Source organism: Bufo gargarizans, chromosome 3, assembly GCF_014858855.1.
Source record: "Bufo gargarizans isolate SCDJY-AF-19 chromosome 3, ASM1485885v1, whole genome shotgun sequence".
Taxonomy (NCBI): Eukaryota; Metazoa; Chordata; class Amphibia; order Anura; family Bufonidae; genus Bufo; species Bufo gargarizans.
This window is the reverse complement of record NC_058082.1, coordinates 260,214,130-260,241,075: the sequence shown is the minus strand read 5'-3', so window position 1 is coordinate 260,241,075 and position 26,946 is coordinate 260,214,130. Positions and strand designations below refer to the sequence as shown.

General features: G+C 40.9%; 1 protein-coding gene across 2 annotated transcripts in view; it reads left to right on the top strand.

Moving 5' to 3' along the window:
• Positions 1 to 26,946, top strand: part of CAMKK1 (calcium/calmodulin dependent protein kinase kinase 1) — a 245,382-nt gene that overhangs the window by 152,716 nt on the left and 65,720 nt on the right. For both annotated transcript variants that reach the window (XM_044285140.1, XM_044285139.1), the window contains exon 9: positions 954 to 1,042. In XM_044285140.1, coding sequence (XP_044141075.1) covers positions 954 to 1,042 — 89 coding nt within the window. The remainder of the gene's footprint in view (positions 1 to 953; positions 1,043 to 26,946) is intronic.

The window sequence follows — 26,946 nt, the reverse complement described above, 5'->3', positions numbered from 1 at the left end:
TCTGGAGGCGGACACCAAAACGTTACCTGCAGCGTTTTACTGTCCTCCTGACAATGCAAGTCAATGGGGACGGATCTGTTTTCACTGACACAATCTGGCACAATAGAAAACGGATCCGTCCCCCATTGACTTTCAATGATGTTCAAGACAGATCCGTCATGGTTATAGAAAACATACCGTAATCTAACTAGATCCGTTCATGACGGATGCATGCGATTTTATTATTGTAACGGAAGCGTTTTTGCAGATCCATGACTGATTTGCAATAAACGCTAGTGTCAAAGTAGCCTAAGTCGTATTTTTAAGCAGTATAAAATGCACTACTGTTAGTAAATCTGCCCCATTATCTCCAAAGGCAGTTCCAATTTTTTTTTTCCTCCTGGATCTTTGGACCCCACAATGGTATCAGTGCCTGCGCCCACTGGAGGATCCTCTGGTACTCTGGTGGTCCAGTCTGATGCTGGTTTCAAGTTTTGATTACCCAGGGAAAGTACGTTGTATGTTGAAAGCCATAATAAGGTCATTTCATGTACTGTACCTTGCAGAATTCTGACTTTAGCTTTGGATATAAATTAATACAAAAACTTGGGAGATTCAGCCCGCACAACCCCTAGCAGGTGCAGATTGCTATGGCGAAATACAGATACAAACGAGGACCACTCGTTAAGGCAACCTTGATGTGGTGAGTGGCTCGTTACGCTTTGGCCAAAATGTACACCAATGCCTTATTCAACATCCAGCATAAAGGCAGGGCAGAGTGCTGGTTGCAGAGTGCAATTGCATTTGTGTTTTTGCGTTAATACAAAAACTTACTGCCAAGATGACATAATTTTATATTGATTTATACTGTAAATTATGTAACTCCTATAGTGTTTCAAGGCATCAAGAATATGTCCAACCCATTCAATTCCTGTCTTGGATGTAGCTTTTAATACAATTTTCTATCTTCTTAGGCCAGTCATGGAGGTGCCATGTGACCATCCGTTTTCAGAAGAGCAAGCTCGGATATACTTCAGGGACATTGTGTTGGGCATTGAATACTGTGAGTATGAATGTTTTCAACAAAATGGCCATTTTCTTTTACTTTGCTTTTAGCACTTTGGTGATGAGAGGACATGTTCAAGAACTACTTGTCAATTATTCATGTTTAGAGCTTTTGGTTGGTTTAAACTTGATTATTTGTATTGGGTGGATAAATATACTATGAAAACTGTTATTTTGATTTTTATATAGTTATGTTGATTTTAATATCATGGAGTTGTGGGTGTGATACTGTCATGGTTATATACCGTATTTAGCAATATTTATTCGCACTATAAGAAGCACCTGTCCATAAGACGCACCAAGGTTTTACAGGAGGGAAAAAATATATAATAATAATTATAATTTTTATTAGACCTCAGATCAGACCACCAGTCAAACCCCCAATGTTAACCAGACCTCAGATCAGACCCATAATGTTAAGACCCCATTCAGACCTCATCTCATACCCCCAGTGTGAATTGCCCTATTCAGACCCCAGATCAGAGCCCCAATGTGAGTAAGACCCCCGATTTGTGGGGGTGCCAGGAGTCAGACACCTGCCGATCTGATCTAGTTAACCTATTCTATCATCATTATGAAAAAAAATATACAACCCCTTTTAATGAAAACCTGATCCAGTTTGTACTGAACCTTAGACTGGACTGAAGGTTTACCTTTCAACAATGCAATGACCCTAAGCACACAGTGAGGACTACACAGGAGTGGCTTAGGGACAATTCTGTGAATGTCCTTGAATAGCCCATCCAGAGCCCTGACTTGAACCCAATCTAACATCTCTAGAGAGATCTGAAAATGGCTGCCCACTTACAGATTCCATCAAATCTGACATAGCTTGAGAAGAATTGCAGAAAATCCCATACTTCAACGAAGTACTGAGCAAATTGTCTGAATACTTATGTCAATGCAATATTTTATATTTCCCCTTTCAATAAATTAGCAAAGATTTTGAACATTCTGTTTTCACTTTCTCATTATGGGGTATTGAGTGCACAATGATGGGGGTGAACTTGAACTTTTTTTTATTAGTGCACAAGACTGCAATGTGAAAAAACTGTAAGGGTATAGTAGGAGATAGCATATCCGAATGGGTAACCTGTGCCCCAACTTAATTGGTGGCATGCCATGTTCTGGAGTGGCTTCCACTTAAACCCACCAAGAAAATCTAGCTTGCAAGAAGAGTCCAGGGTACCTCCATTGCTTTATTTGTAGGACATCAGCCAAAAACGGCAACATTTCTGCACATAGGACTTCCTCAAGGAACAGGAAACGTTGCATAAGAAAGATGTGTATGCCATTCATGATCTCTAGAAAACGAATTGACAACGTGTTCTGCTTTGTAATTACTCCAATTATCAGTTATCATCCAGCATCTGTTACCCACGAGGAAGAATAATATAACAAAATGTAAATTACAAGCCTCTACCATCAAAAGGAAAATTCCATTCACACCAGTGTTAAAATAACATATAATATGGCAATTTGATGGTAGTCTGAGGCTTTTATTTCTAACGTATACTTTGTGTAGTTGGAATGCACTTGGGGTTTCTTCTGTGAATTCAGAACAGCATGGACTACAGTAGCACATGGAGGTATGAAATGTTTCTCCAGGCATGTAAGGAATTTGATCTGCTTCCAGATGTTTGTGGTAAAGATATAAGCCAATGTCGCTTTGGCTTACCACTTCCCCCGAAAGATGTTTCTTTCTCATAATACCTGCCAAGCCATCAGATCAAAAGAATAGCAGACTAGATATGATTTAGCCGCAGCTTGCACGTAGAGCATGGACGCAGAGAAGGAAATGGTAAGGAAGAAATTGCTTGCTACAGATGGGGAAGTGGATCACATGCAACTACAGTCTAAAACTGATAAAAAGAAAAAAATACTAGAAAAAAAGAACAGGCATTGTGAAATATCACATCATATAGTGCACTGAAATCATTAAAATGGTATTATGGTTTTATTAAGGTTATTCTTTGTATAATGAAAATGTATACCATTTTCAATGCTTGTTGTCCTTCATTAGGTTTACATCCAGCAAATAAAAATCTGTCCTGGTTATAGGATGGACATACATGGCATGGGTCATTACAGTGTTCTGGAAAATGACTTACATCTACTCATGCAATTAGTTTATTTTATCTCAACATGGTGATCTATAGTTCAGCACATATGCAGATGAAAGCAGTGGCGGCACATTCTGTTACTGTAACATACTGTTTCCTATTGTGCTACAGGATGTACTACTTCTGCCATTATATATGGCATAATCTGTGTGCTATGCCCACGAGAACCCTTGCCAATCCTGAGAACATTGCTCAGCTGTTTTTATATCTCTATTTTTTTTCTGTAGAGCATTGCCATGCATGCGTGGCCAACTCTCGTCCAAGGTATGCCACCTGGGACCTTTTTTATTTTTGTGATTGCAGGGAGTCCTACCTCAAACTCTCAACAATCATGTTTTACATCTTACCTCATTGACATCCTAGTCTGCGAAGCTGCTGCCTTGGCATTAACATGTTTAATCTGTATCCTCATGACTGTTAACTAGGAACCATTTGTGGATAATGCAACAGTCCTACAGTAGGTTACTACTGCAACAGGAAATCTTTTTTAAAGGCTACAAATGAAACACCTCTGCATTGAACGCAAATGTATAGTCTACACTACAAGAAAAGAGGAAGTCAGACACTGACCATACTCGACCCTTTACACTCTAATAGACATCTTCACAAGCTCCTTCAGCCAGATGATCAGGACAGCTCATTAATAATAAACATTTATTTGTGTAGCTCAACCATATTCCACAGCATTTTATAATTCAGTAGATGAATGGATGATGGGTAGTTAGTTGCACATAGACTGAGAGTTCTAAGGAGCACAGTTAAAGGAGAGAAGAAGACATACAATGAATGTTAATCAGATTCCCAGGATTTCTCTGTGTGGTAGGTGAGAAGCTGAGATTAGCAAAAGAAGGTTGACCTAGGGTTGTTGAGATGTCACCTGCAGCTAGTAGCAGTGGAATTGAAAGAGACAGCAGATGGTTGAGTGATTTGTGAGCATGTTTTTGTGCTGCACCGTGAAGAAAGATGGGTCAAGGTGACGTAAGAAAGTAAAAAGTGTATGTGTACTGTACGTGGGTGAGGAAAGGAGATGAGGACTGATGTGGATAGAAGGGTGGAAGTTGTGGATGAGTTTGAAGGTAAATAGCAGCAACAAAAAAGACTAGCAGTGAATAGAGTGAGACAATACCGCAACATATCGTACCGGAGCTGTGAACAGCTTTGTTTGTGTAGCTCACATATCATCCCCGTCTTCTGCCCTGTCTAACTGCCATGATTAACTGCAGGGCATTTTGACAAAGTTGACAATTTGACTAGTGTCTATCCTTACCTAAGACTATTTTACTAACTGCATACCTGATACAAATGACAATGAAACCTGATATGCTATAAAACATAATAAACAGTAGAAAAACCCTTTAAAGTATGCAGTCTAAGAGTAGAGGGACATTCTTGAGCTCTTGATAGTTATTCATGAGGAAATTACTTTCTACAAGTCACCCATACAGAAAGTGTAGAAACAGCTTGCATCGTTATATTTTATACCTTATACATTTGAAAAATTTGGAGTAATTTATTAAAAAATAATTCGGGCAGAATGCATAAATCAGGGTTTCTTAAAATTACATTTCTAGGCATAAGAGCCTAGAGTTTCAGAGAAGGAAGACTTTTTTATAGTGTATAACCAAAAAGGACTTCTCTTGTGCTGCTTGCACACTGGACTGTGAAGCAATGGATGGCATACAGTGGTTGCGTTTTCAGGGAGTGGAGCATGACCAGTGTACGAGAAAAATGACTGTAAAAATAATATAGCCATGGCACACATTGCTAAAGGAACATACCAGTGCCAATATTGTGTGGACCGTGAAAATATCCAACCGGCCAGAATATTAGTGCTATCACTAACATCACTTATCAAATAAGGAATTTTAAAGACTGCAGTACCAGAGGGGTTAGCTATATGGTGATGTGACTGTGCATTAAATTATGTAGTCAATGAGCTTCGATATCCTGTCCAAGAGGGATACCCCTGTTGCAAAGACAGTGTTTTTTTGTAATTGTAGGCTCTCCCACCACCGATGTTGAACTAGTTCCCCTGATATTGAAATGTCCATCAGTATTATCTCGTGGAGATGGCACCCCTTTCCTCCTATTTCTTCTTTCTAGTCTTCTCTCTTTCCCCACAATCTGCCTGACCACATATTATAGTATACAGGTCCTTCTAAAAAAATTAGCATATTGTGATAAAGTTCATTATTTTCTGTAATGTACTGATAAACATTAGACTTTCATATATTTTAGATTCATTACACACAACTGAAGTAGTTCAAGCCTTTTATTGTTTTAATATTGATGATTTTGGCATACAGCTCATGAAAACCCAAAATTCCTATCTCAAAAATTTAGCATATTTCATCCGACCAATAAAAGAAAAGTGTTTTTACTACAAAAAAAGTCAACCTTCAAATAATTATGTTCAGTTATGCACTCAATACTTGGTCGGGAATCCTTTTGCAGAAATGACTGCTTCAATGCGGCGTGGCATGGAGGCAATCAGCCTGTGGCACTGCTGAGGTGTTATGGAGGCCCAGGATGCTTCGATAGCGGCCTTAAGCTCATCCAGAGTGTTGGGTCTTGCGTCTCTCAACTTTCTCTTCCCAATATCCCACAGATTCTCTATGGGGTTCAGGTCAGGAGAGTTGGCAGGCCAATTGAGCACAGTAATACCATGGTCAGTAAACCATTTACCAGTGGTTTTGGCACTGTGAGCAGGTGCCAGGTCGTGCTGAAAAATGAAATCTTCATCTCCATAAAGCTTTTCAGCAGATGGAAGCATGAAGTGCTCCAAAATCTCCTGATAGCTAGCTGCGTTGACCCTGCCCTTGATAAAACACAGTGGACCAACACCAGCAGCTGACATGGCACCCCAGACCATCACTGACTGTGGGTACTTGACACTGGACTTCAGGCATTTTGGCATTTCCCTCTCCCCAGTCTTCCTCCAGATTCTGGCACCTTGATTTACGAATGACATGCTAAATTTGCTTTCATCCGAAAAAAGTACTTTGGACCACTGAGCAACAGTCCAGTGCTGCTTCTCTGTAGCCCAGGTCAGGCGCTTCTGCCGCTGTTTCTGGTTCAAAAGTGGCTTGACCTGGGGAATGCGGCACCTGTAGCCCATTTCCTGCACACGCCTGTACACGGTGGCTCTGGATGTTTCTACTCCAGACTCAGTCCACTGCTTCCGCAGGTCCCCCAAGGTCTGGAATCGGTCCTTCTCCACAATCTTCCTCAGGGTCCGGTCACCTCTTCTCGTTGTGCAGCGTTTTCTGCCACACTTTTTCCTTCCCACAGACTTCCCACTGAGGTGCCTTGATACAGCACTCTGGGAACAGCCTATTCGTTCAGAAATTTCTTTCTGTGTCTTACCCTCTTGCTTGAGGGTGTCAATGATGGCCTTCTGGACAGCAGTCAGGTCGGCAGTCTTACCCATGATTGCGGTTTTGAGTAATGAACCAGGCTGGGAGTTTTTAAAAGCCTCAGGAATCTTTTGCAGGTGTTTAGAGTTAATTAGTTGATTCAGATGATTAGGTTAATAGCTCATTTAGAGAACCTTTTCATGATATGCTAATTTTTTTAGATAGGAATTTGGGGTTTTCATGAGCTGTATGCCAAAATCATCAATATTAAAACAATAAAAGGCTTGAACTACTTCAGTTGGTGTGTAATGAATCTAAAATATATGAAAGTCTAATGTTTATCAGTACATTACAGAAAATAATGACCTTTATCACAATATTCGAATTTTTTGAGAAGGACCTGTATGTGATAGGGATGTATCCTGGTCCCTACTAGTTCTATTCCCACTAATTATATGACTGATCCCACCAATTATAATGGAGGCTCAGCACTAAAGAGTGGTATATTATATTAATGGTAGATTGTGTAAATGGATATTCTGTGTAATTGTATTACATTATTTTAAGACCAATGCACATGGAGCCATATCAACATTATTTCTATATAGCTGTCAAAATAAACCAATAAAGCACCCTACGTGACTACACCAACTGTAATATTCGTAGCCATATGATGAGCACTATGACAACTGGCTATCCATACCGTGACTATAGCTACGAATGTGGTTCCCATGACCATTCAGCATTATCAGACTAATCAATGACCTGCAACCAGCCAAGTAATATACCAGGTTCACATGTTTTCTATGACCGTGGCTTTCACAATTAATCTGTTCTGCATCCTTATGTCTGGCCGGTGACCGGTAATATTCCATCACAAGAACATCGATTATTATTATCTTTAACCCACTGACCCATGCCCCTTGGACACAACAGTCCTCCATTTGGAATTGGGAGGTAGCCTATGACAAGTGGATCCTCCACCATGAGATGACAGCTTGCAGTGTGGACAATTAGTTGTCATCCTCTGTCAATGGCAATTTCCAACAGGCTGCTGATCAAAGGAGGCTGTACCATCCTACCTGCCCCTCTATCATGTAACAGCCTATCCTGGTGAAGGGGCATGGCCTATTGTACCGCCCTGAAATCAGGTGATTTGATGGGCTGTTCCCAGCCCCCTATGATATGACATCAGGCATCAATTGATCACGCTGTCCACTTAGTGTAGTTGGGAGGGGGTGTATAAATAGCAGCATTAGAGATCTGGCTTTTGACCATAACACAGGTCAGAATGTTGAAGAATAATGCTTTTAGGATTAGGGAGAAAACTAGAGAGCGATTCCTGTTGATCAACTCACCCTTTTCAGGGCAAACACTTGATTTCTTTAAGATGTGAGCAATATACCTTCACCCAGGGCCTCGTTAACCATAGGGCGAACTGTGTAACTGCATTGGGCCAACCAGCAACAGCTCACAGGACTTTTTCCTTTTAACAATCCTGGATTCGGTGGACGGTTGGGAGGATGCAGCATGTCCTGCTTTCACCTGTATATACATACTCAGGATGCAGATACAGTTGAATACAATGGTGAAGCTGGAAGCTGTTAGCTCCCTGCTTCACCATTCCCCAGCCTGTGCTCTGCCCAGCAGCAGGCGAGGTGAAGTAAGTGTTGGATTGAGCAGGAGAAGCACAAGCCTGGGGAGAATGTGCTTCATTCATCTGGAGAGCGGGGCTTGGTGAGTACTGCTTTTTTTTTTTGGGTTAAAACTACAAGGGCTTCAGTAAGGAGTCAGCACTAAGGACAGCAAGGGGGCATACCGACTGTGAGGGGGTGCTACGGGGGCATACCCACTGTGAGGGGGCATTAAGTAGGCATATTAACTGTGAAGGGACAAGCACAATTAAGTAAGGGTACTTTCACACTTGCGGCAGAGGATTCCAGACGCAAACTGATGGCATTTGTCAGACGGATCCGGATGCATGCTGCGGTATTTTCTCCGTCCAAGAAACGTAAGAGGGACTGAACTGCTGCATCCTGAATGGAATGCTCTCCATTCTGAATGCATTAGGATAAAACTGATCAGGTTTTTTTCTCCGGTATTGAGCTCCTATGATGGAACTCAATACCGGAAAACAAAAACGCTAGTCTGAAAGTACCCTAAGACTGTGCCTCCACACCAAAGGGAAGACGGTCCTTTTTAAGTGTTATGTGTTAAGTTATGTTTCAGAGTCCATTGATCTTCTGTGAATGTACAGCGCTCCGCAGGCTAAATGTCAGATCACACAGGTCAGGTTTTTATTATTTTACTAAAAGTAAAATAATAACATTATATGGAAGGTACATATATGTTAACATGATCTGTAAGGATCTGCCATGATGCCATGTAACTGGACCTAAATAGCAGAATACAGGCTTGTTTAGAACAGAAGGTAGAAGTGATGCCAAATACAGATAGGAGTTAATCATTTATCCTAGAAGTAACTGGAAATGAGGTGAATTAGCAGCTGTAGCTATAGTAATTACCGATCTGCTGTCATTTTCTAGAATGTGCTTGAATAATGACAGGTAAAATCCTATGGGCAACTGTGCTCTCTGCTGCAAGCGATTTCACTTTCCTAATAATAAATGCCCAAAGTGTCAGGATTGAAGGCAGTTCACGTTCTGCTAGAATGGTGATAGACAACTGACACTCAAGCCTACAGCCCAATCCTCAATATTTCTTGGAAGTATAATCTTTTATTCTGATGATCTTCCCAGATCTCCTGCTAAACATAGTTACGCGGCAATCGCTAAATACATATCCGTAATTAAATGCTGACATTTCTATTTTCTACGTGCTCTTTTCTCTGCAAATGATGTGCCCAGTACTCTCCTTTCCTCTTACAGGCAGCTAGATGTAATGTTGAAACCGTTCCAGGTCGGGATTAGGGAAACATTCGAAAGAAGCAATTTCCACTGCTTCCATCACTTTGGATTACGTTTCCTGGCTACAGCGAATAAATCACATTGCAGACAGGAAAAACCAGAGCACCGCTGTAAATTAGGAAATTGAATAGCGGAATGATAGCCAGGAATTAAATGGGTTATTCATTCCACGCACAAAAGGAAACATTTTACCTGATTAGACTGGCTGCCAGCCCCTGGGGCTCTTCTTTCTACCTGAAATCCTCTTACACTGGTAAAAATCAGTAATGTTTGCCAAATGGAAATAAAACAGTTGGTTTCGGATGTTAAAATCCGTTTTCTAGGGACTTTTCTGGACAATCTCAACATAAACCAGACAAGATTGCGGCTCTTGTGAAATAGACAGAGCTGCAGGGGGTTTACTGTACTTGGAGAATATTACAAATCAGCACAATTTAGATACAAATGAAAGACCCTCTGTCACCAGACCTGTGATATGTCTTATTAAGCATATCTGTAAATGCTGTTAAGAACAGGTTAGAAAAAAAAGGATGTGTCACTATCTGGTTTTAACTGGGAGAAAGTCTGATAGACAACACATTCCTTTAAGAGTCTTCGAAGTCACGTTCTTCATTGAACTTATGATTGGCCACAAGAATCCAGGCTCCTTGACATTTGCCAGTGATTATATTCCCAGAGCGATAATTCTGTGCCGTAATTGATCACAGAGGTTGGATCTTCAGAGCTCCCATTAACTCTTTCACTTCCAGGACAATTTTCACACTTTTGACATATACATAACCTGACCTATTACGCTTCACACGTTCTGAAAATGACCACCAGCACTCTACACTTACGGTCATCTTCATGTCATTTTGCCTCAAAGTATATTGTTTTGTAAAAAAAAAAAAAAAAAAACATAAAATGTTGTGGTTGTTCCAACACCCATGGCTGTACAGTGTTTGTTTTATTTATTTATTTTTTTCTCAGAAAACCCTTTAAACCATAAGGATATTTTTAATCAAGGCTATTTGTGTTTTTGTTTTACTGTAGTTGCTTTACATTTATTTTAGATGGAGAAATTATTGCAATAGTAGACCTTCCCTTTATGGCAGTGTGAAGGAAAACTGTGCATTTCAAGCTCTGTAGCTGTAAAATAGGTCTCCATTCCTTATAAACATATATTTTGAGATTCAAGGGGTTATCTAACCCCTAAAATGCCTCCCCATACACCCAGGCCCCTCACACAGCTAGTACTTACCTGGCTCCCCAACACCTGCGTCGCTTCTGCTGCCTACGCGGCCGCCGCTACATCTCCCCATCTAGAGAATGACTGACAATGCCAGACCTCCACAAGAGCAGCTGTGTGTTCTGGACATGTAGTAGTGGACTCGTAGGTAATAGCGAGCCAGAACCTATTAGGGAGTCTAAGGCCCCTTTCACACGGGCGAGATTTCCGTGCGGGTGCGATGCGTGAGTTGAACGCATTGCACCCGCACTGAATCTGGACCCATTCATTTCTATGGGGCTGTTCACATGAGCGGTGATTTTCACGCATCACTTATGCGTTGCGTGAAAATCGCAGCATGTTCTATATTCTGCGTTTTTCACGTAACGCAGGCCCCATAGAAATGAATGGGGTTGCGTGAAAATCGCAAGCATCCGCAAGCAAGTGCGGATGCGGTGCGATTTTCACGCATGGGTTCTAGGTGACAGTCTATTCACTGTATTATTTTCCCTTATAACATGGTTATAAGGGAAAATAATAGCATTCTGAATACAGAATGCATAGTATAATAGTGCTGGGAGGGTTAAAAAAAATAAAAAAGTTAACTCACCTTATCCCCATGATCGCCTAGTTCCCGGCCGGTCTCTTCTTTAGCTGTGACTAAAGGACCTGTGGTGATGTCAGATCACATGCTCCATCACCATGGTGATGGACCATGTTATTGGAGCATGTGATCTGACATCACCAAAGGTCATTCAGCCCAAGCCCACAGCTAAAGAAGAGACCGACCGGGAACTTACACGATCATGAGGAGAAGGTGAGTTAACGTTTTTATTTTTTTTTAACCCTTCCAGCGCTATTATACTAAGCATTCTGTATTCAGAATGCTATTATTTTCCCTTATAACCATGTTATAAGGGAAAATAATAGAATCTTCAGAACATCAATCCCAAGCAGTTCGGGTTTGGGTACCAAACATGCGCGATTTTTCTCACGCGAGTGCAAAACGCATGACAATGTTTTGCACTCGCGCGGAAAAATCGCGGGTGTTTCCGCAACGCACCCGCACATTTTTCCGCAACGCCCGTGTGAAACCAGCCTAAGGGTCCATTCACACGTCCGTTTTTTCTTTCCTGATCTGTTCCGTTTTTTCAGGAACAGATCAGGACCAGATCTGGACCCATTCATTTTCAATGGGTCCTGGAAAAAATCGGACAGCACAATGTGTGCTGTCAGTTTCCGTTGTTCCGTTCCGCATGTCCGTTTAAATATAAAACATGTCCTATTCTTGTCCTGAAAAATCGGATCCTGGTACAATACAAAGTCAATGGATCCGCAAAAAACGGATGACATTCGGATGTCATTCCGTATGTCATCCGTTTTTTGCGGATTCCGTTCCTGGAAACACATAACAATTTTTTATTTTTTTTTTATTTTTTATTTTTTCAATTTTTTTTCAAAGAAATCCAAACAACTTTATTTGATTATTGAAATGTATACATGTTCCCGTTTTTTGCGGATCCGCAAAAAACGGATGACATACGGATGACATACGGAAACATTTTCAGGAACAACGGATCCGCAAAAAACGGACCGTTTTTCAGGATGAAAAAAAACAGGACGTGTGAATGGACCCTAAAATAGGGGAAGCTCCATCTCATACTCCAGTCTTGGGTCTGAGGAACACATTTTAATTGTATTTGAAATACAGCATTTCATGATATGTGAATTAGAAACCTATTTGAAGTTTTTATAGAAATCAAAAATGATTATGGCAATTTAAATTCATGGCCTGTCACATTTTCTTTGCATCCATAAACCAGTGGCCTACATTTTCAGCATTAATATTAGAACGTAATTGGTACCATTCAGATGCCCAGTAAATGCATACTTGTGTTCACATTATTCTCAGATATAAACTTCACCGCCTTCTAGAGGTGTCAGTCAAAGTCCCTTGCATTAAAGGAAATGTGTCATCAGAAAATTACCCATTGTTTAAATCCTATATTAATATATTTGTGATGATATTTTTAATAGTCCATGTCACTATCTATATTTAAACAAAAACCATAAAACCCTTAAGTTTTTGCACTGACCACTAAGTCTAATAATAGGTGTCACTTCTTGGTCTGTACAGATCACTTTAAGGCGCATTTACACGCGCCGAGGAGCAGCTAATTGTCGAGAAGGAAGCGTTCCTTCCTGATAGTCAGCTACTCGTTTAGTGGGGGTGAAGCGCTGTATTTACATGCAGCGATCTCCTCCACAGTATGAGAACGAGGGATCGATATTGATCATTTAGATGCATTGTTTCCCGGCAGCAGATCGCTGTTTAGACAGCACGATCTGCTGCCCAGAAATGATCATTTAGGTGCCTGCACGAACGACAGGATCACCTGATGAACAAGCATTTTGCTCGTTCATTAGGTGATCGGCAGCACCTTTAGACAGGCAGATTGTCAAGAACGATCCCAATAATCTGCCCGATTTATTGCCCCATCTAAATCAATCTTTACTGCAATCTCTTGCTTATCTATACACAGAGGTGATATCATTACAGGCAGGATTAAAATGACAGATAAGACAGGATCCATCATTCACAAAAGGTGATTGTCAAATCTTATCTATTCTTCCCTTGTACAATGACCTCTGCACAGTGAGGTCCCCTCATGTCCATTGTGGGGCTGCCATAAAGCAATCTTCTTAATCAGCGATGAGCAGCAGTGGCAATATTCGAATTTGCAATATTTCGCAAATATTTGGGCAAATATTCGTCATATATTTGCGAATTTGTGATCTCCAGTCATTATTTTCTTGATTGCGAAATTCGTCAATCGAAAAATTTGCTATAAAAATTTGAGATACGGAAATTTGCGATCAACACTAATCCTAAAGTCAAAGATATTGCAGCCTTTTTATTGGCCCACAAGCAAGAAGCAGTGAGGGATCATGGGTACTGATTAAAAAAGAATCTAGAATATTCACGATTACAAAGATATTGCACTATATTCTTGAGGTGCAAATATTCACAATAAAAATTTGCAATTAGAATATTCACGATCAACACTATTCTTAATGCTTTCTAAATGCTGTTATGAACAGCTCAGGAAAGAAGGCGGCCCCCATAATCATGTGCAGGAAACAGAATAAAGAAATCTGCAATCAGAAAATAAAAAGAGATTACAAAAAAGGATGTGTGTTACTATCAGGTTTTAAATGGCAGATAACTTTTTGGTGACACATTTCCTTTAAAGGGCTTCTGTCACCCCATTAAACCGTTTTTTTTTTTTTTCTTTACTAATAATCCCTACACTGCGATCTCATCATACATAAGCTAATTAATGATTTTGGTTCAGTAGAATTTCTTAAAAATCGATTTTTATAATATGTAAATTACCTTGCTACCAGCAAGTAGGGCGGCTACTTGCTGGTAGCAGGCGAATCCTCCGATGGTAATGACGCCCCCTTTGCTTGTTGATTGACAGGGCCAGGGAACGGGATAGTTCTCTGCTGGCCCTGCCTGTTTTGATTCAATATCTTGCGCCTGCGCCGCGGCCGTACCTCTCTTCAATCTGCGCAGGCGCACTGAGAGGCGGCCACTCACTCGGCCGCTCCATCCTCAATGCGCCTGCGCCGATGACGTCACATCTACACCCGGCGCAGGCGCATTGAGGAGCGAGCGGCCGAGTGAGTGGCCGCCTCTCAGTGCGCCTGCGCAGATTGAAGAGAGGTACGGCAGCGGCGCAGGCGCAAGATATTGAATCAAAACAGGCAGGGCCAGCAGAGAACTATCCCGTTCCCTGGCCCTGTCAATCAACAAGCAAAGGGGGCGTCATTACCATCGGAGGATTCGCCTGCTACCAGCAAGTAGCCGCCCTACTTGCTGGTAGCAAGGTAATTTACATATTATAAAAATCGATTTTTAAGAAATTCTACTGAACCAAAATCATTAATTAGCTTATGTATGATGAGATCGCAGTGTAGGGATTATTAGTAAAGAAAAAAAAAAAAAAACGGTTTAATGGGGTGACAGAAGCCCTTTAAGGACCCAAGGCTAAATATGTGCAAATCTACACAGTGTAGCAAATTGGCTCAGAGGATTGCTTGCAGAAGTGCTGCTTAAAGAGGACCTTTCATGGGTCCAGACTTTATAAACTAAGTATCAGGATATGTAGGGCGGCTCCCAGGGATCTCACTGCACTTACTATTATTCCTGGGCGCCGCTTCGTTCTCCCGCTGTGGCCACCGTTAAATTCTCCCGCCTGGTACACTAATTTTAGTATCGGAACAGGGAGGAGGAGACTGCCCTGTTTCTCAATGGGAGTCTCCTTCTCCCTGGCTGTAGCGCTATCCAATCGCAGCGGAAAATGTCACAGTCAGGGAGAAGGTGAGTTGTTTTTTTTGAGCAGCCCCCAGTTAGATCCCTGTACTATGCCCTACATATCCTGATACTTAGTTTATAATGTCCTCTTTAACTTAAGGGTGTATTAGATGGGCAGATTTTCTGCCCAAGGATCGCTAACGAATGTTCGTAATAGGAGTTGTCTCCTCAGCAAGCGAGCAGGCGATTGCCCGGGAGGGAACGCTTCCCTCCTGATGATCATCTGCGTGATCGGGGTGTCGCCCTTTAGACCTAGCAGTTTAATGATATCAATAGTTACTTTACAACTGAACTCAGTTCTGTAAAATATAAGAGGAAGTCAGAAAGAAGAACTTCAGTCAAGTATTGTCACTTAGTACTGAATTTATAGTCTGAAGTCTGTCAGATAAAGCACTCTGATTGTATCACACCAACAGATTATCTGACAGATCATTGGTCAGATGGCCATTTACACACTCAGATCTTTTGTTATACACACCACTATTGGTCTGATTGGTCAGATAATCTGTTGGTGTAATACAGGCCTTAGAGGTGCAGAGAAACCATGGTTTTTGCAGTACACTGCTAGAAATTGAAAAAAGTTGAGGTGAATATAAGACAGCTTGTTAGAGAATATAATGGATATGGAGGAAAGCTCAGTGGACACTGCCGTTAATAATATTGACACCAGTAGGCATGACTGATCTCAGTACCGGAAAATGTAAACGCAAGTGTGAAAGTAGCCTTAGTGAGGAATAACCTTCCCTCTCTTTTATCAGTAATAGACATGATGCCCATCATTTTATTTTACCCCTTGTGTTCTATGTGGAAAACTGGAGCATTAAAGGGTCATTAAGTTGTGAGAAAACATTTTGATCAGTGGTGGTCTCAAGTTTAGTAATTAGTTTATGGCAGTGTCGGACTGGGGTGCCCATTGTACAGCTACATGCAGATATTACCTGCTCACATAGCGGCAGGCAGTAATAAGACGCACAGGATGATAGATTATGGGGGTTCCTGCAAAAACTTAAAAAAGTCGGGTCCTTGGGGAAAGATTAAATTGAGTGGCCTGCCTCTGCACCCAGAAGTCACCTTAACCAACCAATGTGTCTATAATAATAAATCAGGTAGTTTGTAATCTACCCAATTTTTATGCAGATATAGGGTGGCAGAGATGCTTATCTGGGGACTGGGGCGACCATCTTTGTCAGCCAGACTTCCTCTGATCAAATTTTATCAAAAGTTTCCTCAAAACTCAGTGATCCTTTAAAAATAAATATGTACATCTGCTTTTGACCCCATATTCATATTTACTGTAGAATTTTTGTTTGTAGTCTGTTACCATGGAGACACATACCATCTGCAGTTTATAATAATAGTTTCTTGTTAAATAGCTTAGAAGCCTTTGGGAGCCCTCCGACACTAGAGGTTGAGTGTCACTTCTGCCTCTGCATCCCCTGCAGCTACAACCCTAAATCTATTACATTTGCTATGGTTTAATATTTTAATATGAGCTGTTTTGATATTTACATGATTGATCTGTAAGTTAAAGGAAATCTGTCACCAAGATTGATTTTGGACTATGAACTGCAGTACTACAGTCGTGGCCAAAAGTTTTGAGAATGACACAAATATTAGTTTTCACAAAGTTTGCTCCTAAACTGCTTTTAGATCTTTGTTTCAGTTGTTTCTGTGATGTAGTGAAATATAATTACACGCACTTCATACATTTCAAAGGCTTTTATAGACAATTACATGACATTTATGCAAAGAGTCAGTATTTGCAGTGTTGGCCCTTCTTTTTCAGGACCTCTGCAATTCGACTGGGCATGCTCTCAATCAACTTCTGGGGCAATTCCTGACTGATAGCAACCCATTCTTTCATAATCACTTCTTGGAGTTTGTCAGAATTAGTGGGGTTTTTGTTTGTCCACCCGCCTCTTGAGGATTGACCACAAGTTCTCAATGGGATTAAGATCTGGGGAGTTTCCAGGCCATGGACCCAAAATATCAACATTTTGGTCCCCCGAGCCACTTAGTTATCACTTTTGCCTTACGGCACGGTGCTCCATCCTGCTGGAAAATGCATTGTTCTTCACCAAACTGTTGTTGGAATGTTGGAAGAAGTTGCTGTTGGAGGGTGTTTTGGTACCATTCTTTATTCATGGCTGTGTTTTGGGGCAAAGTTGTGAGTGAGCCCACTCCCTTGGATGAGAAGCAACCCCACACATGAATGGTCTCAGGATGCTTTACTGTTGGCATGACACAGGACTGATGGTAGCGCTCACCTTTTCTTCTCCGGACAAGCCTTTTTCGTGATGCCCCAAACAATCGGAAAGAGGCTTCATTAGAGAATATGACTTTGCCCCAGTCCTCAGCAGTCCATTCACCATATTTTCTGCAGAAGATCAATCTGTCCCTGATGTTTTTTTTGGAGAGAAGTGGCTTCTTTGCTGCCCTTCTTGACACCAGGCCCTCTTCCAAAAGTCTTCGCCTCACTGTGCGTGCAGATGCGGTCACACCTGCCTGCTGCCATTCCTGAGCAAGCTCTGCACTGGTGGCACTCCGATCCCGCAGCTGAATCCTCTTTAGGAGATGATCCTGGTGCTTGCTGGACTTTCTTGGACGCCCTGAAGCCTTCTTAACAAGAATTGAACCTCACCCTTTTTAACAGGTCAAGTCTGCCATTTTAACCCAATCAGCCTGACATAATGATCTCCAGCCTTGTGCTCTTTAACATTCTCACCCGAGTTAACAAGACAGTTACTGAAATGATCCCAGCAGGTCCTTTAATGACAGCAATGAAATGCAGTGGAAAGGTTTTTTTGGGATTAAAGGGAACCTGTCACCATGATTTAGCGCATAGAGCTGGGGACATGGGCTGCTAGATGGCCACTAGCACATCTGCAGTACCCAGGTCCCATAGCTCTCTGCGCTTTTATGGTGTTAAAATACCGTTTTTAGTGATATGCAAATTACCTCCTATGTGTCCTGTAGCCGGAGATGAGTCCAGCGGAAGGGAGCCCAGCACCGCCCCGCGTCCGCCGAATCTCCTCCTTGCCTGCTGACGTCATAGAGCTGCATTGCCGAAATCTCGCGATGCGCGAGCTAGCGCATGCGCAGTCTCGGCATCATGTTCATTCCCTGTACTGGAATCAGCACAGGGAACGAACTACGCATGCGCTAGCTCGCGCATCGCGAGATTTCGGCACTGCAGCTCTATGACGTCAGCAGGCAAGGAGGAGATTCGGCGGACGCGGGGCGGTGCTGGGCTCCCTTCCGCTGGACTCATCTCCGGCTACAGGACACATAGGAGGTAATTTGCATATCACTAAAAACGGTATTTTAACACCATAAAAGCGCAGAGAGCTATGGGACCTGGGTACTGCAGATGTGCTAGTGGCCATCTAGCAGCCCATGTCCCCAGCTCTATGCGCTAAATCATGGTGACAGGTTTCCTTTAAGTTAATTTTCATGGCAAAGAAGGACTATGCAATTCATCTGATCACTCTTCATAACATTCTAGAGTATATGCAAATTGCTATTATAAAAACTTAAGCAGCAACTTTTCCAATTTCCAATATTTATGTAATTCTCAAAACTTTTGGCCATTCCCTCGCTGTCACCGCTTAGGGCTGCATTGAAATACACCGTTAGGACTGCTGTGCGTGCGCAGATGAGTCCACTCCATTTTGTCCTGAGCAGGTATTTCAGTGAATCTTTGAATGCTGACAGAGGGGGGAGGATGGGAGCAGTAGGAAAATAACAAAAAACTGATCTGGTCCGGAATCACAATGACAGATTCTCTTTAAAGGGAACCTGTCATCAATGTAATGCTGACCTCACTGAGGGCAGCATAAACTAGTGACAGAAATGCTGATGTCAGCGGTGTGTCACTCATGAGCTGAATGTAAGTGGTTGCTGAGAACCAGCATCATAATCATTGCAGCTCAGGGCTTGAGAAGAGTCAAATCTACCTGAGAAGAGTCCTGGTTATTATAATCTCCTGCTCTCCCGAACATCTGCTGATGATTGGCAGTTCTCTCCTAGAGACAAAGAGAGAAAACTAGGTAAAAGACTGTCAGCCATCAGCAGGTGGGCAGGAGAGCAGGAATTCATGAAGAACCAGGACTCTTCTCAGGTGTCCGTGACTCTTTTCCAGGCCCAGTCTGCAATGATTGTGATGTTGGTTCTCGGCAACAACTTACTTTTATCTTATAAATGACAGACCGCCGAAATCAACTCACCTGTCTCTACTTTATTCTGCCGTTAGTATGGGCAACATAAAGTTGGGGACAGGTTCCCTTTAAGCATCACACAATATGTAAACTATGAGAGCAGAATGCACATTTTATTAACCATTAATAGATGATAAAATATACCCTTGAGTGACTGAAAAGGCCAGATTTACTTTTCTTTATTATGTACTTAATTTACTCAAAATGTTATCCATCTGAATGACCTTTATAGCACATCAAATATCTAAGAGCTTCCGTGCAAGGTTAGTGGTGACATTTTCTAGTGTATTTACAATACTAAATCAATACTAATAATTTTAGTGGTCAGTTTTTAAATGTTACTTTGTTATTAAACTGTTATTGGCTACATATCATAACATATGACAGACAATAGTGTATGTAGCCAGTGTCTGCATCTACGTGTCTGTTTATTATGCATATGGACACACCTAAATCTACACTATAGTGTCCTACAATATATCAAGAGTATTATTGGCCATAGTGTCAACCATATGATTATTCGATCTCCGTAATAACTGTGTGACCACAGATGTTCACAGTATAAATGAAATGCTCTCTCTATTGCTAATACCTACTTGCCAGAGGAGTCAGAACTGGATAAATCCTGGATATATTTTCATTTAAGGTCCAAGTTTAAATGATTATTTGATTGACCTTCTGGACTAAAAACTAAATATCAGCTTTAAGTTTCTTTAAAGGCCGTTTCCAACTTCACAATCATTGTTATTGTCCCAAATGTGTCTGAATTAAAAATTTAACCAACTTGGCATAAAAATTGCTACAATCTTGTATCAGCAGCTTTTGTGTAGAGCTATGTATTTTCATGATAACATACTACAAATAAACCCTTTGTGGTCTGGTACTACATTCATATGATATATATATATATATATATATATATATACAGTTGCAAGAAAAAGTATGTGAACCCTTTGGAATGATATGGATTTCTGCACAAATTGGTCATAAAATGTGATCAGATCATCTAAGTCACAACAATAGACAATCACAGTCTGCTTAAACTAATAACACACAAAGAATTACATGTTACCATGTTTTTATTGAAAACACCATGTAAACATTCACAGTGCAGGTGGAAAAAGTATGTGAACCCTTGGATTTAATAACTGGTTGAACCTCCTTTGGCAGCAATAACTTCAACCAAACGTTTCCTGTAGTTGCAGATCAGACGTGCACAACGGTCAGGAGTAATTCTTGACCATTCCTCTTTACAGAACTGTTTCAGTTCAGCAATATTCTTGGGATGTCTGGTGTGAATCGCTTTCTTGAGGTCATGCCACAGCATCTCAATCGGGTTGAGGTCAGGACTCTGACTGGGCCACTCCAGAAGGCGTATTTTCTTCTGTTTAAGCCATTCTGTTGTTGATTTACTTCTATGCTTTGGGTCGTTGTCCTGTTGCAATGCCCATCTTCTGTTGAGCCTTCAGCTGGTGGACAGATGGCCTTAAGTTCTCCTGCAAAATGTCTTGATAAGCTTGGGAATTCATTTTTCCTTCGATGATAGCAATCCGTCCAGGCCCTGATGAAGCAAAGCAGCCCCAAACCATGATGCCCCCACCACCATACTTCACAGTTGGGATGAGGTTTTGATGTTGGTGTGCTGTGCCTCTTTTTCTCCACACATAGTGTTGTGTGTTTCTTCCAAACAACTCAACTTTGGTTTCATCTGTCCACAGAATATTTTGCCAGTACTGCTGTGGAACATCCAGGTGCTCTTGTGCAAACAATAAACGTGCAGCAATGGTTTTTTGGACAGCAGTGGCTTCCTCTGTGGTATCTTCCCATGAAATCCATTCTTGTTTAGTGTTTTACGTATCGTAGATTCGCTAACAGCCAGAGACTTTTGTAAGTCTTTAGCTGACACTCTAGGATTCTTCTTCACCTCATTGAGCAGTCTGCGCTGTGCTCTTGCATCATCTTTACAGGACGGCCACTCCTAGGCAGAGTAGCAGCAGTGCTGAACTTTCTCCATTTATAGACAATTTGTCTTACCGTGGACTGATGAACAGCAAGGCTTTTGGAGATACTTTTATAACCCTTTCCAGCTTTATGCAAGTCAACAATTCTTAATCGTAGGTCTTCTGAGAGCTCTTTTGTGCGAGGCATCATTCACATCAGGCAATGCTTCTTGTGAAAAGCAAACCCAGAACTGGTGTGTGTTTTTTATAGGGCAGGGCAACTGTAACTAACACCTCCAATCTCATTTCATTGAGTGGACTCCAGTTGGCTGACACATCACTCCAATTAGCTCTTGGAGATGTCATTAGTCTAGGGGTTCACATACTTTTTCCACCTGCACTGTGAATGTTTACATGGTGTGTTCAATAAAAACATGGTAACATTTAACTCTTTGTGTGTTATTAGTTTAAGCAGACGGTGATTGTCTATTGTTGTGACTTAGATGAAGATCAGATCACATTTTATGACCGATTTGTGCAGAAATCCATATCATTCCAAAGGGTTCACATACTTTTTCTTGCAACTGTATATATGTGTGTGTGTGTGTGTGTGTATAAGGGGTATAGGCGCAAAATGGTAGGAAAGACAATTTATCAACTTAATGGCTTCAAGAGGCTCATATTACTTGGGACTGAGAAATGTTTTTTTTTCCCCCCAGAGAATTTAGTTTTATTTGTAGCATATCAATTAGTGAATTTTTGATAAATTTTGATGAGCAAAAACCGCAATTTGTCCATCATGTAGGATGCATTTGTTTTATATGTAGTTCATGTGACAGGAACTTATCCAGCTATGCTTCCTTTGTATGGCTATTGCAGGAGGGTTGCCATGCTGACCAGCCAAGTCCTGGCTGCTTGTCAGTACAGTGGTTTTGTTTTCCTTGTTCCTGTTTTGTGTGCTCAGAATTATGCTGCATTTCTGTTGAATTTTCTTGCGTATTGACCTTGGCTTGTGTCACGATTTACCGCTTGTCTACTGATTAGTTATATACTGATTCTCCTGGCTTGACTTATTTGTTTTTTGTTTTTGTGGATTAACCCCCATGTCCACTTACTAGTTTTATACTGATTATCCTAGTTTTCACTCCTCAGCTTGTTTTTTTAGTTAACACCTTATGTTCTGTTTTGGCTTCTATTGACTCTACTGGCTTATAAGATGGCTTTTTTTTACTCTCCTGCTACTCCTTGGAATCTGAAAGGTCTGCTACATGTGAGCTCACAACTGTTTGCTGCCTCCTTAGTCCACAAACGTAACCTGGTGGGTCTCTAGCAGCAAAGTCTAACTGGCTTGCTGCGGGCTCTGGTGAACACCTATGTCCTAGATGTATTAATCAGAGTAGTTAAGGAAGAAAGGTAGCAGATTTTGAGTTTGCTGGTCTAGATGGTAACTTTTTTTTTTTCTTACCACTATATTCTAACATCATGTATAATTGATCTTTGTTACATCTTGTTTGTCTCTAAATCACCAGTAATTTGAGTGAGACATCAGTTATATTGGTAATCGTAATGAGTGGAAGCTCAAAGGGATATAAACACTGAAAAAATAATACTTGGTGTAATCTATAGACCCCTTAACATCACAGATGAGATAGAAACGCAACTGTATAGCCAAGTAGAGCGGGCTGCGCAGGCTGGTACAGTGGTCATAATGGGAGATTTTTGGGGGCAATGCTCTGTTGGACTTGGCAATTTCAAATGATTCAGAGCTTGTTAGAAATGTTACTGTTCGAGAAACACTAGGTAATAGTGACCACAATATAATTATATTCCCCCTAAACTATAAGAAGCAAACTCTGTCAGGCAGAGAAAAGACACTGAATTTTAAAAAGGCTAATTTCCCTGGGTTGAGGGCAGCATTTCAGGGCATAGACTGGGAGCAGCTACTGTCATATAATAATACTGATGATAGATGGGAGAGCTTTAAATCCACATGGAGTAATTGCACTGAAAAATTGTTTCCTTTAGGTAACAAGGGCTATAAAAGACAAAAAAAAAGGGCATTTAAAAAATACAAATCTGAGGGGTCAGCTGTAGGATTTGAAGATTACAATGGGCTTAATAAAATCTGTAAAAAGGAAATCAAATTAGCAAATATGCAAAACGAACAGCAGGTGGCAAAAGAGAGCAAAACAAATCTCCAAAACTTCTTTAAATATATAAATGCTAAAAGACCAAGGTCCTGAGCAGGTAGGTCCCCCTAAATAATGGTAAAGGAGGGGTAGTCACTGAAGATGAGGAAAAGGCAGACTAAATGTTTTTTTTAAGCTCTGTATATACAAAAGAAGAGAAAGGAGCTGCTATCTGTGGTACTGGGGCTGTTTATCCAGTAATATACTCAATTGGCTAACTGTAGATATGGTCCAAGATAAGTTCAATAAGCTAAATGTGAACAAGGCTCTGGGTCAAGATGGATTACACCCAAGAGTGCTTAAAGAGCTCAGTTCAGTCATTGCTGTGCCCCTGTTTATAATTTTTGAAGATTCTCTAGGTACTGGCACAGTGCCAAGTGATTGGCGCAAGGCAAATGTCTTCCCATATTCAAAAAAGGATCTAGGTCCTCCACAGGCAATTATAGACCTATAGGCTTGGAAAGTATAGTTTGTAATTGGTTTGAAAACTGGCTGAAGGACAATTTCCAGAGGGTTGTGGTCAATGATTCCTATTAAGAATGGTCCCGGGTTATAAGTGGTGTACCCCAAGGTTCAGTGCTGGGCCCTCTATTATTAATTTATTAATGATATCAAGGACAGGATTAATAGCACCATTTCTAATTTTCCAGATTATACTAAGCTATGTATTACAGTATAGTCTATGGAAGATGTCTATAAAATACAAGCTGACTTGAACACTCATTGGGCATCAACTTGGCAAATTTGTGATTGGGCATCAACTTGGCAAATGAGGTCCAATGTGGACAAATGTAAAGTTACTCATCTTGGTAGTAATAATCTCCATGCGTCATATGTCCTAGGTGATGTAACACTGGGAGAGTCCCTTATAGAGAAGGATTTGGGTGTCCTTGTAGATGGATTAAATAACAGCATACAATATCAATCAGCTGCTTCTAAGGCCACCAGGGTATTGTCATGCATTAAACGAGGCATGGACTCGCAAGGCAGGGATGTAATATTACCACATTACAAGGCGATGGTGCGGCCTTATCTGGAATATGCAGTTCAGATCTGGGCACCAGTACATAGAAAGGATGCTCTGCAGCTGGAAAAGTACAGAGGAGAGCGACTAAACTGATAAGGGGCATGGAGGGTCTTAGTTATGAAAAAAGATTAAAAGAATTGAATTTATTTAGTCTTGAGAAGAGACGTCTAAGTGGGGACATGATTAACCTATACAAATATATAAATGGGCCATACAAAAAATACAGTGAAAAACTGTTCCATGTCAAATGCCCTAAAAAAACAAGGGGCAGTGCCTCTGACTGGAGAATAAAAAGTTTAGTCTCCAGAAGCATCAAAGCTTCTGTACTGTAAGAACGGTGAAGCTGTGGAATAGACTTCCTCAGGACGTGGTCACAATAGGAACAGTGGACAGTTTAAAAAAAGGTTTAGATGAATTCTTAAAAGTAAAAAAAACATAAATGCTTATGAAAACGTGTAGAAATCTGAGTCTCTCTTCCTTCTTGGAATCATGTCCCCACCTATCCCTTCGTTGAACCTGATGGACTTATGTATTTTTTCAACTATGTAACTATGAGTGATAGAACATTAAACGTAACTGTGTGTTTTGCTATCAATATTCTTAAAGCTCAGTGGGAAGGCCCATGTTACTGCTTGTTTGAGCTGTTGAACTGTGTGTAATATTAATAATAAACGTGAGGATTCAGCATGACTAGCAACGGGATATGTCTTTAAATATTAAATGAGTACACTAAATTAGTCCATACTACATTATAGATTCTTACCAGAGGTTCTATCTCTGGGGAATGTGAAGGTTCATTTATGATAGCTTTTTTTTTGGCCTTTGTGATTGCAGACTATACCCTGAAGCTACCATACATCAAAGGGTAATTACATTTCCTCTTTGTATTTGTTATTGGAGAGTGATTTCTGTGTTCCTGCTTAAAACCAATTATGGAATATGATTTATTAATGTCAAGAGAAGAGTGACACTTTCTAAAATCTCTGGTGGGATCAGTGTATTGTGGAAAGACTAGGAGCTGATTTTCAGATTTGTGTGAATCAGGGATGGCTAAACATGGTTTAGCTTTCATGTCAAGTGCTACTGGCATACTTCCACGATACAGAAAAGATGACCTTTTTCTAGTATAAAATGAAAAGGCATCTGGGCAACTGATACAATACTGGGGCCGCAGTTGGAATATCAAATACTAGGCTAGACTAAAAAATATATATACACTGGCCTAAAGAATTATTAGGAACACCATACTAATACGGTGTTGGACCCCCTTTTGCCTTCAGAACTGTCTTAATTCTACGTGGCATTAATTCAATAAGGTGCTGATAGCATTCTTTAGAAATGTTGGCCCATATTGATAGGATAGCATCTTGCAGTTGATGGAGATTTGAGGGATGCACATCCAGGGCACGAAGCTCCCGTTCCACCACATCCCAAAGATGCTCTATTGGGTTGAGATCTGGTGACTGTGGGGGCCATTTTAGTACAGTGAACTCATTGTCATGTTCAAGAAACCAATTTGAAATGATTCGAGCTTTGTGACATGGTGCAATATCCAGCTGAAAGTATCCATGAGAGGATGGGTACATGGTGGTCATGAAGGGATGGACATGGTCAGAAACAATGCTCAGGTAGCCCGTAGCATTTAAACGATGGCCAATTGGCACTAAGGGGCCTAAAGTGTGCCCAGAAAACATCCCCCACACCATTAAACCACCACCACCAGCCTGCACAGTGGTAACAAGGCATGATGGATACATGTTCTCATTCTGTTTACGCCAAATTCGGACTCTACCATTTGAATGTCTTAACAGAAATCGAGACTCCTCAGACCAGGCAACATTTTTCCAGTCTTCAACAGTCTAATTTTGGTGAGCTCGTGCAAATTGTAGCCTCTTTTTCCTATTTGTAGTGGAGATGAATGGTACCCGGTGGGGTCATCTGCTGTTGTAGCCCACCTTTCTTTCCCATTCTGACATTCAGTTTGGAGTTCAGGAGATTGTCTTGACCAGGACCACAACCCTACATGCATTGAAGCAACTGCCATGTGATTGGTTGACTAGATAATCGCATTAATGAGAAATAGAACAGGTGTTCCTAATAATTCTTTAGGTGTGTGTGTGTATATGTGTGTGTGTATGTATGTATATATATATATATATATAGGAAACGAAAAAAGGACAGCACTCCAAGTAAAAGTGATGATGATTTAATCACCCATGTGCAGGCAACGTTTCAGCTCATACAAGAGGCCTTTGTCAAGCGCTTGACAAAGGCTCTTGTATGAGCTGAAACGTTGCCTGCACATGGGTGATTAAATCATCATCACTTTTACTTGGAGTGCTGTCCTTTTTTCGTTTCCTATTGATGGGGTAAGCTGCTACATCCCTGGACATAGCACCCTTTTTGTATTCCGGTGCCGCCATTGTTTTCCTTTTATATATATATATATATATATATATATATATATATATATTCATAAGATACTATTAGAGATGAGCGAATGTCATGTTATAAATTCGTTCACGCTTCGTTTGG